Here is a 14,152-nt window from a genome sequence, read left to right as displayed (position 1 = left end):
TCCAGCCATCAAACACATTTCTCCCACTATAAGTTGATGTTTTTCCCCAAGATAGTTTGGAGACTCCACAACTTTCTACTCGTGTATGAATTTCATAAGGAATAGCCTGCTGGGGTTCCTTTCCTCCATCACTGTTTTTTATAAATAAAATACCTTTTTTTAAAAAAAAATTATATAAGCTGCTCTCTGTCACTGTCGGTCATTTGTCAGTGTTGGTCATGTCCAGATAATCCGAAACAAAAACTTGATGGCGTCTTTGCTGTTGGAAATGGTAGAATGAGTTTATTACTACTTATAAGTATTTGCATTGTTGTAGTGTAGGAAATATTACTAGTTTAAAAAATTGCCACATTAACTAACGTGCCTCTTGTATGGCACATCAGTTTAATAATCTGATTTTTTTTCTTCATCTCTGTGTTTTTTTTTTTTTTTTTTATATACCTTCTCAATTCCTTGCAGCATCTTTTTGAACTGTGTCTCAGATCTCCTTCTAAGTACAGTAGTGTGTCAAAAGAGCACGTGACCACAGGTTGCATCCTAAAGCCCTGAGGAGTATGTCAACATAGTGCACCACAACAGGTTGCACAGCCTGAATGGACTGAACAGTACGGCAGAAATGCTTGCACGCTGCCATGCTAAGTAGTACACTGTTTTTGCGTTTGTGGTTTTGAGTTGCTAATCTGTGAATTAAAGCTGGGGGAAGAATCTGATCCTCAAATTGATCGAGACTTCATGTCCTCAACCCTGACGGTCAGGAGGAATGTTGTCCGTCTCTTCTGGCTTTTCTTTCGTTCTACTAAATGTGAGTCCTTGATTGTATATTAAAAATTGTGTGTCGAACCAGTGCTTAATTCCTGCACAAAGACGTGCCAGTTTTGCTTGGAAGTCAATGTAAAGGGGTCGCAGAAGGCCTCACTTGAACACTGAGGAAATACCAGAGTATGGAAAACACTGAAACTTAAGTAGCCACTTGAAAGGCTTCACTTGGTGGCTGAAATTATGACTTGACTGCTCAGTGTGGCACAAAAGCAACCCCAAAATTATGAATCGAGTATGTATTTAATGAGAATATCGCTTTGCGATATTTTGTACAGGAGTTCGTGTTGACCGTGGACAGATTCTTTTGCGTCGGCTTAGTTTTTCTTTCAAAGCAAGTACAAAGCTGTCGTCCTGAAAATGAGATTGTATCAGGGTGGGGTACGAATATTCTGGCTGCCTTGGTTTGACTTGTGCTCATTAATTTCATCTGTCAATAATTATGTAAATTCTCCTTCTAATTTATTGATTTGGTCTTGGACAATTTGCTGGACTGTTCCCAGTTGACGTGTTTGCATTGCAGAAGCAAACTAATAGCATGAGTTTATTTCGCTCACGTCAGTTAAAACTTTCTCTTGCAGGGCTCTTTAAAGACAGCGGGGCATGAACGAGCAGCAGGGCCACAGAATGGCGGTCGAAACAGATAAGGAACTCAGCGACCTCTTGGATTTTAGTGCGGTAAGAAAAAGAAAGGCTGAATATGTGTGGGGGTGGGGCCACATAGGGGGGTGTTGGGGGTTGAGGTAGTGTGGAGTTTAGCTTGGTTGAGGGAATACTTGAGAAGTTCATTACCTACTTGTGATCTTTTGTCAATATGCAGTGGTGTGTGAATGTGATCCATATTTTAGAATTTTCAAGGGTCGCGTGCACGTGAGTCTTCTGTGTGCGTGTGTGTGTAGTGAGGATAGCAAGAACTGTCACATTGCGATGGTTCCTTTTGGTTTACTGCTGAGTGCAGGACTATAATCACTCGTCACCATATTTTTGTTGTACATGAGTGTGTAGTCTAGGTCCAGGTACTTAAAGAAATTGGAGCGCATAGTGCAAATATTTACTCTCAACTTTATGTCTAACTATAAGAGAGGTTTGTGCTGAATGACGAGAATGTGGTGAAGACTGTTGTGTTATGTTTGCGTTGTATTCAACTGGCAAGCAGTAGTCTGTCATCTTAATGATTTTGCTCCAGGTGTTTAATCTATCACCTCACATAAATTTTTTTACAACTATATGTATAAATACATTTATAAACACACACACACACACACAGCTTAAACATTTTATACTTCACTAGAATAAGGTCATGGTTGGCCACCAGGTTGGTATGCAGGCTGTTGAAAAAGCTGGCTATAATAACAGTGTCATATATATATATTTCTCCTTATTTAATTTTCTGGCACTGTCAGAATCCGCCATATGTTTACAGACATTCCCTGTTTTATTCCAGTGACTTTGATTAGACAAACTGCTGATTTATAGCCTCCATAAATTAGGGCTTGGGGTCTTTCATTAGGTTTGCTGTCGATTTTATTTATACAAAAGCCAGGAGGGGTTTCTAGTTTTATTTAGTAATTATTTTTTATTTTATTTTTATTATCATAATTTCACTTAATGTTGCAGGTACAGGGGCAAAAAACAAATCCTGCTTAGGAATTTAAAATCCGTTACGAACACCATCCATCCAGTCCATTAGAAAAGTTTCCAGCCTTAAGAATTCTGACATGGCGTTGATGGTTAAAATAAAGTATTGTCCCAAACGGTGTAGAAAATCTTAAAGAATGTGGACCGTGCAAGCTCTTTATATTCTCCCTGCTGTGTAGGGCTGATGCAATTTTTTCCACAGTAGGAAGAAAAAAGTTCAAGGATGCCACGGCGAGGTCACCATGTTGGTGTTTCCAGAAACTTTGATGTAATTCGTTTGCTCAAGGGTGTTGTGTCTATGATCAGGACAAAAGCAAAGACTGTAAAATGAATACCTGTCGATTTCTGCTGGAGTTTATTTGAATACTGGTGTAGAGGGTTCCCAGTTTTTTTGTTTGTTTTTTAAAAATAATTTTTCACCAAAGTTATCTTGTGTATTAAAAGTGTAATATTGATATTCCTCTGCTGATTGATTATTAATCTAATGACGTTGTAATCGTCATGTATGAGTGTAAAGAAAAGAGGTGTTTAAACCCTTTAAATTATGCTGTTGTCTAATTAATAAATATTGTTAATCAGCAAAGCTGCCGTTGAAGGATGTGAGTCACTGATTGCATGAATGTATTTAATGTTGTGGTGATCAAGCTTAAAACCATGATTGTGACTAAAGGAAACTATGGTTTGAAAAAAATGTGACCTAGATAAATCAGTGTTTAAATCGGTCTTCCTTATTTCAGTATGTTCTACAATAGGGTTACATTGATTGATTGATTGATTGATTGATTGATATTGGAACTGAACTGTGTTGAGGCCTTACTGCATGCTGTAATGTTGTGGGTTTTTTTTTTCCCTCCCCTCTCTCTTTCCTTTGCTCTAGATGTTTGCGCCCCCTGTGGCCAATGGGAAGACTCGACCAACCACACTTGCCAGCAGTCAGTTTGGTGGCTCAGGTAAATTTCTTTTATTCCTCCTATAAATATACTCACTTTTCTGTTTTAACGTTACTGCAGCATTGTTACATCACATATCCCTTAATACACTGACCTGCTGATCTCGAAAATAACTTAACATTAAAATATCAAGTTATGGATTGCTTGCTTCCCCCCCCCCCCCCCAATTTACTTTCCCCTTTCTGTGTGAACTCTTGACGCCGACACCGTATTATGTTATTTGAGCACCTTTAAAGCTTGTGGTTTCCTTGCATTTCTGTTAGATTTTTTTTCCCCCCAGGCCTGTGTTCTTTTCTCCCCATCAATACACCAAACATCTCCCTGACTGAGAACAATCTGAGAACAAAGGGTTAAATGGAGGTCTCTAAACAATTCCCCCAATCCACAGCATAAAACACTCCTCCCCCTGAGCAACAGAACACTTTCTCCCCCCGCCGGCTTGCAGGAAACGGCTCTGCACTGAAACAAAGCTTCATCCATGCCCCCTACCATCTCCAGAGCTCCCCATCAGCCCAGCACGAAGATAGCAAAGCACACGCTGAGAAAGATCAGTGACGTCTTCTTCAAATTTACACAACACTTGGGTAACAATCAGAAAATGAATCCTGTAGTTCATGATCGGGTCAGTTGCCTGTTGAAATAACTTGACCACACGAATATGTCCAGGCTTGACAAGATGACTTTCGGCGACCTGGGGCTAGAAGGCTTGGAGTGCTGTTTCTGGGTCACTTTTGTTTTTATGTCCAAGTGGACATCTGATGCTAAATCATCCAGCTATTGAGGAGATGCTTTACAGGCCTTGGGTGGCAGTAGAGCTCAGTTTAATTCGTTAAGCTCTGCATAAGGGGATATAAGAGTTTTTTGTAGAAACAATTAGTAGAGCTTTTGAGTTTACACTTAAGTGCAAAAAGTTAAACTGCAAGAATTTAAGCATCCTGAATGAAGCAAAGGCCATCCATGCTGTGTCTGTTTCTTAAGGCAAAAGTGCTCGGAAGGGTGCTAATTGCATTAAGCTCCTGCTCCACCCCCCCACCACTCACTCATTCACTTTGATGGTGTGTATGTGGACACCCGTGTTTGCGGGAGAACTCTGCCCAAGTGGGCTCCCGTGGCCGTCTTCTCGCTCACTTCATCGGCTGTCTGTCTCGTCACAGTGTTAAGACAAGACACAGCCCATTTCCCTCTTGCTCACAGCTTTCCAGCCTGATACATGTTCTGCATGGATGGGTTTGGATTTAGAGTATGGTTTCCGTTTGGAAGCCTCTGCCTGTAAATCTGGAATTTAATGTATCCTGATTGCTTAGGTATAATATTTTGGTCTTCACTGTTGGCACTGGTGTTTGAGTGTTTCTCTGATTTTCTAAAGCTCCCTTCTCAAGCTGTTACCAGGAAGGATGTGAACCTATTTACAGCTTATTGAAACTGGAACTGAAAGACTGCACTTCATTTAAACTCATTCATTTAAAGCATGAGTGTGAAAACTGCAAGCATCGTGAAGTATACTGTACCGACACAGGCTTTTAAACTTCATTGGAGGTCTCTAGAGCTGTCAAGGATCTGTCATAGATGCGAGTGAAAGCTTAAATCAAGTCCCTGCAATGATCAACCTACATGCAGCACCTCGCACTCCGTCTGAATGACTTTCCTGGCTCTCATGTTCCCACCTTAAACTATTTTATACACCGTATTCTTTCACACGGCCAGTCGGTGCCCACTTCATTTGCCATGCTGCCTGCGTAGGCTTCATAGATCACGTCTGTCAGCGTGGATGTTGCTATTTGCACTGCTTTGTTAGCTTCATCACTCATGCTCAGCCTTCAGCCGCTGCGATCGCCGAAGCCCCCTCTTCCCTCAAAAGGGGAATATGAATATTCATAAAGTGACTGCATTAATATGCACAATTATGCAAATCAGCATGCAATTAAGCTGTGTGTCTCTGGAGAGCTCAGTGAGCATTAAGGCATAAAACAGGGAGAGAAAGAAGAGGGTTAGACGAAAATTAGGCTCTGTATGCTTTCATAAATTCTTTCATAGTGGTTTTGGAAACAGATGCTGCATATGTTGTCTTATATATGAAGCAGGTTGCAGTTGCCCCCCCCCCCCCCCCCCCCCCCCCAAAAAAAAAAAAATTGCATAACTGTGCATGTCACACACAGAAATGTCTTTTCTATTCTTTCCATTGAATGTCTTGTGACTTTTCTTTCTCCGTTTTACATAATTTCTTCATTCTAATGAGCTCCTAGTGAACGGACGCTCTGTTCATAGTCCTGGATATTAATCCTTGCTGGGTGACATGGGTTAGCCCATTAGGGCTGTGCGATTCCCAGGATGAGAGCCACAGCTTCACAAAGATTCACAAACCAAATGTCAAAAAAAAGCCCCATGTGAATAAGCACAGAAGGAACTGAATGTTTTTTTTTTTTTTTCCTCCCCCACTACTTGAATCTGTTGAGCTTCTCTTTGCCGTCTGTCACTAACTTTCCTGGCATCCTGTGTAAACTGTAGGATTGGATGAGCGCAGCGGTTCCAGTCCGTGGGCTGCTGGGGAACAGGGCAGCCCTTCATTCACCCATGGACGGGTACGTAAGGGACGGAGTCATTTGTGAAAATCGAGGGATCTAATAGTGTGTGGTTTTGTTTTGTTTTTTGGGAAATAGTTAGGAATTCATTTTATTTTTGTTTTGTTTTTACAGAGTTACAGCGAGGGCTCGCACTACAGTGAGCATGATGGACTTTCTTCCCCATTTCTCAGTTCCGGGATTGGTGGTGGGTTTTACTTTCTTTTTTCTTCTGAGCGTATTTGTGTTTCTCTACATGTGTGTCTGTCTGATGCTGAGGCAGAAATTCTCCCTTGAGTTTTGACCAACAGTGCCTCTTTGTAGCTGAGCAAGGCCCCTACTTTCGGGGGAGGGCTGGGGCTGACTCATAACTTTCATCCACTGCCATTGGGTTTTTTTTTTTTTTTGGTTATTTGTTTTTTAAATAGAATTAAAGGTTAACTTAATTTACTAATTTGTCATAACGTACAGTACCAGTCAAAAGTTTGGACACGCCTCCTAAGTCAGTGCTTTTTCTTTTATTTTTTTATTAAATAAGACGCATCATGTCTTAAAGTAATGATGGATGTCGTTTCTCTTTACTTAGTCAAGTGGTTCTTGACATAATATGGATTACTACAGTTGTGGAATAGGGCTATTTACTGTATTGTTATTGTTTACAGTTTGATCTCAAATGCATTAAGAAGGCAAGAAATTGCACTAATTAACTTTTGACGAGGCACAGCTGTTAACTGAAAAACATTCCAGGTGACTCCCTCATGAAGCTGGTTAAGATAATGCCAATAGTGTGCAAAGTGCCATCAAGGTAAACTGTGGTGACTCAAGAATCTAAAATATAAAATAAAACTTTTTTTTTTTCTTAAAAGCGCCTTTTTTTTTTTAAACACAATTCCATATGTTATTTCATAGTTTTGATGTCTTCAGTATTAGAAAATACAAAATGCAGAAAACTTTATGAATGAGTAAGGGTGTCGAACGTTTGACTGGTACTGTAGATCATAATGTCATATTAGTATAAATATGCAAGTGATTATAGCAAATCATGCACGTTGATTGGTCGAGAAATTCGGACTATTTCTTGATCATCGCCTTGAGCTACTCTGCAAATGGCAGCCAATCACTTCGTCACCGTACCGTAAGTGCGGAAGAATTACAAATTATGAAAGAAAATGCTGTTCCTAAAAGCACTAAAGATGCTACGAAGTTTGGTCTAAAACTGTTCAAAGTTAACGTGGAATTATTATTATTTTTTAAATTTTATTTTCTATTATTTATTTCAAAACAAAGTATTTTATATCACGCGCCATCGATAAGTGACACAAGTCTGCACACATTACATTTGCATGCCACTTTTGAAGATTTAAATAAATTTTTTTCATACGATTAAAAAAAAAAGTGTGTGTATGTATGTATGTGTATATATAAATTTTTTTTTTTTTTAAATAATCACCTGTGTATTTGTACTAAAACAATAATTTGCCTAAGGCTCAGTGGCTATTAGTGAATAATTGTTAAATATATCGAAATAAAGGATTAACTCTGTTTTAGTCAGTGTATCGCAGTGTCAGTGATGGTCCTTTTTTACATACAGGAAAGAATGAAAGGGGACCTTATTCTTCATTTGGTGCCCAGGTAAGATGAAGGAAAAAATGAAATTGATGCTATTGGGGGGAAAAACTCAGCCTGATCTGATGTTTTGCTTTTATGTGGTTGACCAAGAGTAGAGTAAATATTTCTCTGAGGTCGGCTCTGTTCTGTCTGTATAGCAAGGGTTCCTGCCTTCAGACATCGTGATGGCCAATGCTGATGCCATGTCTCCCTCAGGCCTGAAGTCTGGCTCTCAGTTTTACCCCACGTTCTCCAACAACCCCCGGAGACGCCCACCAGATGGAAACATTGGTAAGAAAAATATTAATATTGCAAAACTCTGAACTTTCAAACATGAAGCTCTGGGTGAGAATTCAGCTGACAGCTTTGTGACCTTTCTTCGTTTTTCAGACAACCAGCCAAAAAAGATTAGGAAGCCACCAGGACTGCCATCTTCTGTAAGTACAGCAATGTGAGCTGCCTCCAGATCCCCCTTCCCCCTCCAGGTCTTAGTGAGCAAGTTCAGCATCAGTAGTTTTGTGACAGGAATAACAGCGGTTCACATCCACAGTAAAACTGCTCTGTGGTGTTGTACTGCTACAGCTCTCTCATCTTTTGTGGCGTCTGAATCCATGAATATGTGCAAAAAATAGCAGGGCCATCACACAGCTGTGCTCTGTAAGCTGTGAACATGCTTAAGCTAATCTGGGAAATGCTGAGGGGAAAAAAAAAAGCCAGGTGACTTGGGAATGGGTGCAGTATTGCTATAAAGTCCAAAGTCTTCTAGGATTCCCAGCACTCATCTGCTTTGACGTATATGTTGGCCAAGATTAGTAAATAAGACTTTTGCCAGAGACTGCTGGCACACTCAGGGTGGAAAACATCCATGTTGTGTTGAAACATATTTAAACAAAGTCATTGCTATAGAAATACACATCCAACAGTTTTGGACATGTTGCACAAACAGGAAACGTCTGACAGTTAAACTTATAAAAAGGTATTTGGCGAGGGATTCTGTTGATGCAGCTTTACTCAAGGCCAGAATTTTATAACGTTTCAGGCTTTGATAATGTTTGCTAATAATGTTAGGCTTGAGGCCCATCAAAGAGTAATTGTTTTGTCTTGGTCCGAAGCCAAACGAGCTTACCACATGCCCTCCAGACACACACAACGCACCTCTCCCCCACCCCATACACTAGCCTCCCATCGACCTAAGCCTGACCACACGACAATGTCCTTCCCTCTGCACGCTGGTACCAGAAGTGAGTCTCCCTTCTGTGCCCCATTTATTTGTTCTTTTCATTTTCTTCTCCCTCTTTGTCTCACTAACCTGTCTTCGCTGAGATTAATAGCTGCTGATGATCCTGAGTCCACCCCTCCTCCCCCCTTTTTCTTTCTTTCTTTCTTTCTTTGGGCTCCTGTTCTGTGCTGCAGTGGTTAGGCTCGATCTGCTAGGTAACTTCCTGTTGCCCAACACCCACTCCTCCAGTAACATGGCCCACTCTCCTTTACTACCCAAAAGCCTGCACTGACTTTTCTAAGGCTCATGGTACAAGACTTGGTATTAAGCTCTGTTTAGTTTTATATTTAAAGCCTTGACATTTTTTATTCATTGTCCTTTGTTTTATATGGCATAGTTGTGGTTTTTTTTTTTTTTTTTTAAATTAACTTTAGATTACAGTAAAATTAGTTTGATTTCATGCTAGGTATCCGGTTTAATACTGAGAAGCCACTGTTTTCTTTTGAGTTTTTTGGGTCGCAAAGGCTGTGTCTCATTTTGTCTTTGCAGGCTCTCATCTCTAGCTACCACATGACCAGCCAGTCTATTTTTTTCCACTCCCCCCTCCACTCCCTGCAAGACCTCTCCCCTTGTCACTTCTCACCACCTCCCCCTTACTCCTCTCTTCTCCCTCCCTCTCCTCTCCTCTCTTCTCCCTCCCTCCCTCCCTCCCTCTCCTCTCTTCTCTTCAGCCCAGCTGCCTGTGGAGTTGGACAGGCTCCAGGAGCAGGCAGATGGCTCTGTAATTAGAAGTGCATCTCTCCGTTCCCTTCCCACTTCTCCCGGTTAAATCAAATTACAGGAAAAAGAGAAATATCAGTTTGCTGGATTTGTCAATTCTCCATTGGGCTCCAAACTGCTTTCCCTCTGGTATTCGCATGTGCACAGAATTGCATACACATCATACATAGCAAGCGTATGTGGTGGCCCATTACGTAGGAGTGTGTGTGACATGTGGCGGCATGTAGTTGTTTGCATGAGGTGTACTGAAGAAATACAAATCAGCATCTTGAACCGGAAAATGAGTCTGAGAAGGTCTTTTCCCCCAAGCTGCCAGTGCTTTCAGGTTCTGCTACATTAATTCATGATTTATTTGTTATTTTGATTTATTCAGTTTGGTCAGTTGAGTAGTTGTCACTATAAATGGGCGTCATAGACCCAGAGAATGCTTTGATCCTGTAGAGCAGTACATCCTGAGGGTGCTTGACTTGATCTGGATGAGGCTTTTAGAGATGCCCTTTTGTATGTGCCCACCCTCTTCTGCTTTTGGCTCATGGGAGAGAGCAAGAGGATGCACAGACTGTGCCGCGACATGGCTGTGGCACCTTTCCCAGCATGCTGTGTTCCTAGTCTCTGTCACTTTTTTTTTTTTTTTTTGAGGGAGCACTGTGGAAACACTTGCACACGTCATTTGCACAATCTATAAATTAATAAAGAAAATAAATGGATGTGCAGACACTTGACAAACTCTTTGGGCTCTTTTTCGGTTCTCTCGAGTGCTGAATAGCTGAAGCCTGCACAGCTGTGCAGATACTGCTGTTTAGGTCATTATTCGATTGTTCCCTTAAGTGCAGATGCAGTTTTGTTGCTTCAGTACGTGGTTTTATTTTGGGCCAGGTGTATGCCTCCACGTCCGGTGATGAGTATCCTCGAGACGGCGCTGGATATCCTGGCTCCAAACCAGGACCTGTGTACCCTGGTTCTTTTTATATGCAAGGTGTGTGAATTTCAACAATTATGGTCTGGGTTCATAGAATTCTGAAGCGTACCGTTTTTCAAAAGGATGCTTAAAAATAGTTAAAGAAAAAGGTTATCTACTGCTTATTAATTGTATTTAATACAGGCATGTAAAATATTTTGTACTCTCCTGATAATAGAGGGTCTGCACCCTTCCTCTGACCCCTGGGCATCTTCTGGGCCTCTGGGCCAGTCAGGATATTCGGCCATGCTGGGCAACTCTCCTCACATCAGCCAGCCAGGCTCTTTCACTGCCATCAATCCACAGGACAGGATGGTGAGTTCCTCTCTGGTCCATTACCCTGCTCAATCTAAGCCATTAAAGCAAGCAGTTTTGTTTCATGCTTTTGTTCTCTGTGATTGCTGGCCGAATTAAATAAGTTCTGCTCTCATAAGCTTTTGCATCTTCCAAGAAAATTGGGATAATGAAGTCGGTATTTTTATTTTTTCTTCATGCATTAAAGCTCCAACACTTTCCAGTGCATATACTGGTTTTCAGGAAAACAGTCTTTTATCCAGTGCAGTAATTCTATAGATATTATTCAGACACTGCTAATTACATTATGTTTCTGTTCATTGCTCTACACAAACAAGCCATAACTATAGATCCATTACTACTGAGTGACCCTGTGTAATAATGTCATGTCATGTCATTCCAGAAGCGCCAGCCGCTGCCTCTCTCCCCCCAAAACTACCCTCTCCATGGCGCTGATGTCAACGGCTTCCATTCAGGCTCGGGAGCCTACAACCACACGTCGTCCATTAATGGCGCAGACAGCATTATGGGTACAAACGCATTCATATGTCTTGGGTTTAATTCAAAAACTTTACTATGTCTTTTTGACCTGCCAAAATATTCTTATTTGAAATATGACGCTGCCTTAGCTGTAACCTTTTGAGTGCGCGTACATTTAGAAGGGCAGCATTAAAATGGATTGATTTGAGCTGTAGAGTTCTCCTGAATATGGAGAAGAATAAATGGTTGAAATATATTTTTATTACCCAAGACACCTGTCAAAATATATTTTGTTCATCTTTAACATTGGCCAAGTTGGTCGGTTCTGTGGCTAAAAGTTTCTGGGTATTTCATCTTCCTGTAATAATTTGCATATGGGATGTGTTTGCTCCAAAGCCACTGAATCTGTTTTCTCAAATCACAAGCGAAGGTCATGTAATGTGTTTACAAGTCTTCAGAGAAAGTCTCTGTATTAACAAAAAGGCAAATTCAGCACTGTGATAATGAACTCAACACCAGTCTTTATCATTATGACTAATTCATTGAGAAGTTCCATTTTTGCATTCAAAATTGGGTTTAGCATTGCTGGCATATATCGCCCTTTTTTTTTAACATCTAAAATATACATATTCATAGCCTACTGGTGTGGCAGTGTTTTTAAAGGTTAATAAGTCACTTTTTTTTTTTCCTTTTTCTTCCCCCATCCCTCACCCCATCTTTCTCTTATAGTCAGTAGAAGTTCAGCTACAGGAAGTTCAGGTGATGAGATTGGAAAAGCCCTAGCTTCGGTGAGTGGGCACTCATTAGTTTCTGACCCTCAAGCTGTGTTTAAAACTGATGATTTACTGGCGGAAATGCTATTGCTTATGCTAGCCCCTTACCCATACCTTCATATCATATTTGTGGTGGCTTAATGAAAATAACTGGGGACACTCACAGTGTTTACTTATCACAGATCTACCCTTCAGACCACAACAGCAACAATTTCCCCTCTACACCCTCCACGCCAGTCGGCTCCCCCCAGGGTATTGCAGGTATGTCACATGCAACGTTTTCCTAAGCCTTGCCAGCACTCTCAATACTGTGTTTGTCATATGACCAGTTCATATCCCTTCTTGAAATGAAACTCTAAATTAAATTGTTTTACTACATACGGAATGTCAACGGGAAAGTGATTTTAGAGGAAAGGAAGATATTAGAACAGCACTTTGCTGCTGCGGTCTCTTGGAGCACATGCCTAGACTGTAAATGAGCTTTTTGCCCACAAACACATTCTTGGAGTGCCCTCTGCTGTTCCTGATTTGGAACTGCAAGGCAGTCCTTGCTTGATTCATGTTGACATTGTATTCTGCAGGTGCTTCTCAGTGGCCAAGATCTGCGAGTCAGACAGCCCTCTCACCTAGTTATGAAGGTGGACTACATACACTTGTGAGTAATAAGAGCCTTTTCTGGGCTTTACAAAATATCCATATGTTAAACCATAAAGTAAACGGCTATAAACATTTTTAAAGAAAAAAAGGTAGTACTATATAATTGTGTTTTTTGTCGTACTTATTTTCTGCTTTACTTTAACAGCAGAATAAAATGGAGGACCATCTAGAGGAGGCCATCCATGTTTTGCGCAGTCATGCAGTGGGTCAGGGCCCAGGCTCAAGCCTTGGTGGAGCCCATTCAGAGGTTCACAGTCTGCTGGGTGCTGTGCCCTCATCTGTTCATAATGGAGCCCTGGGAAGCCTTGGCCAGGGCTTTTCTGGTACTGGGCTGGCTCTGAGCAACAGACATCCTGCTATGGTGAATGCACCAAGCACCTGGATTAACAGGGAGTCATTCTGGCATTGGCACTATTCACCAGCTTACACTGATGTGATGTAACATCGAAAACCCTCTAAAACACTATTTTTAAACAATTAACTGTTTGAGTGACTGATTCCAATTGTATCTTGGAGTTGAGGTTAAATTTATAAACCCATTACTACATTTCTATTATCCTCAAATAGAGACTTTTGCTAGAAAGTCTTTAAAGGACAGATTCCATAAGGGCTACACGATAATTCAATTTGAGTTACAAAATAAGTGTTTTTTTAATTTTTATTTTTTAAATTCATCACATCTGTTATCAAGTTCATACAGGATGGCAAGGTAACCAAAATTTATAGCTACAGAAACGGCATACAAGGCTAGATAACTAACTAATGTTGATTGCAGTATACAGTACTTTTAACAGCTTTGGCTATTGACAAATTGTTTAGAAGAGTGGGTCGTAAAGTGGGGCTCAGGGATCTGTGAAGAATAGCCTGGGGTTCCATTTATTTAAAAGTCGCAGCAGTGCAAACCACAACCCAACACTGAAGGCCAATTTATGCTGACAACCCAGTCCTCGCAGATAGCGTCGCAGACAGTGTCTGCGTAGCCCCCCCCACCTTCGCAGACGCTCTGCGTGCACCTCCCAAAAATTGTGACCACCGCAGAAGCCTCGCAGACAGCACCGCAGACAAGAAGGCTCTGATTGGTCCACTCTACATCCGCTGTACATGCACTTCCACTTCCCTACTTTCCCGGTTTGGTTTGTTTTCACGACCGGCATTTTTAAAAACACGAGCGAAGATGGAGCAGCATGAAGAGCGGTTGATTGAGGAAGTACGTACATCTATACGACTGCAGTTCTAGTCATTATAAAAAAAAAAAAAGTTCTAGTCATTATAAGTAACCGGAGGATAAACACTCCACTAACCACACCCACCAACTACTCCTAGCGACTTCGCGCCCCCTTGCGTTGTGGCGGTGAATAACATCGCGCACGCCTATTACTCCCCGCTCAACGATAAATTACAACTGTCTGCGAAAAGCTATC

The 14,152-nt window shown here is 41.1% G+C and overlaps 1 protein-coding gene across 3 annotated transcripts in view; it reads left to right on the top strand.

Annotated features, from left to right (window-relative positions):
* Positions 1–14,152, top strand: part of tcf3b (transcription factor 3b) — a 28,950-nt gene that overhangs the window by 2,903 nt on the left and 11,895 nt on the right. Inside the window, exons 2-15 of one of the 3 annotated variants that reach the window (XM_060941456.1) lie at positions 1,398–1,494; positions 3,332–3,404; positions 5,910–5,983; positions 6,098–6,170; positions 7,554–7,594; positions 7,729–7,861; positions 7,961–8,007; positions 10,446–10,545; positions 10,706–10,842; positions 11,225–11,351; positions 12,031–12,089; positions 12,257–12,335; positions 12,656–12,729; positions 12,880–13,092. In XM_060941456.1, the coding sequence (XP_060797439.1) occupies positions 1,420–1,494; positions 3,332–3,404; positions 5,910–5,983; positions 6,098–6,170; positions 7,554–7,594; positions 7,729–7,861; positions 7,961–8,007; positions 10,446–10,545; positions 10,706–10,842; positions 11,225–11,351; positions 12,031–12,089; positions 12,257–12,335; positions 12,656–12,729; positions 12,880–13,092 (1,305 nt within the window). In that variant the 5' untranslated portion in view covers positions 1,398–1,419. Of the gene's footprint in view, positions 1–1,397; positions 1,495–3,331; positions 3,405–5,909; positions 5,984–6,097; positions 6,171–7,553; positions 7,595–7,728; positions 7,862–7,960; positions 8,008–10,445; positions 10,546–10,705; positions 10,843–11,224; positions 11,352–12,030; positions 12,090–12,256; positions 12,336–12,655; positions 12,730–12,876; positions 13,093–14,152 lie in introns of all 3 variants that reach the window. The other 2 variants (XM_060941455.1, XM_060941457.1) reach the window with 2 other exon arrangements.

Source organism: Neoarius graeffei, chromosome 15 (assembly GCF_027579695.1).
Source record: "Neoarius graeffei isolate fNeoGra1 chromosome 15, fNeoGra1.pri, whole genome shotgun sequence".
In the NCBI taxonomy this organism is placed as follows: domain Eukaryota; kingdom Metazoa; phylum Chordata; class Actinopteri; order Siluriformes; family Ariidae; genus Neoarius; species Neoarius graeffei.
Note: the sequence above shows the minus strand (reverse complement) of the source record. Positions and strands in the feature narration are given on the sequence as shown.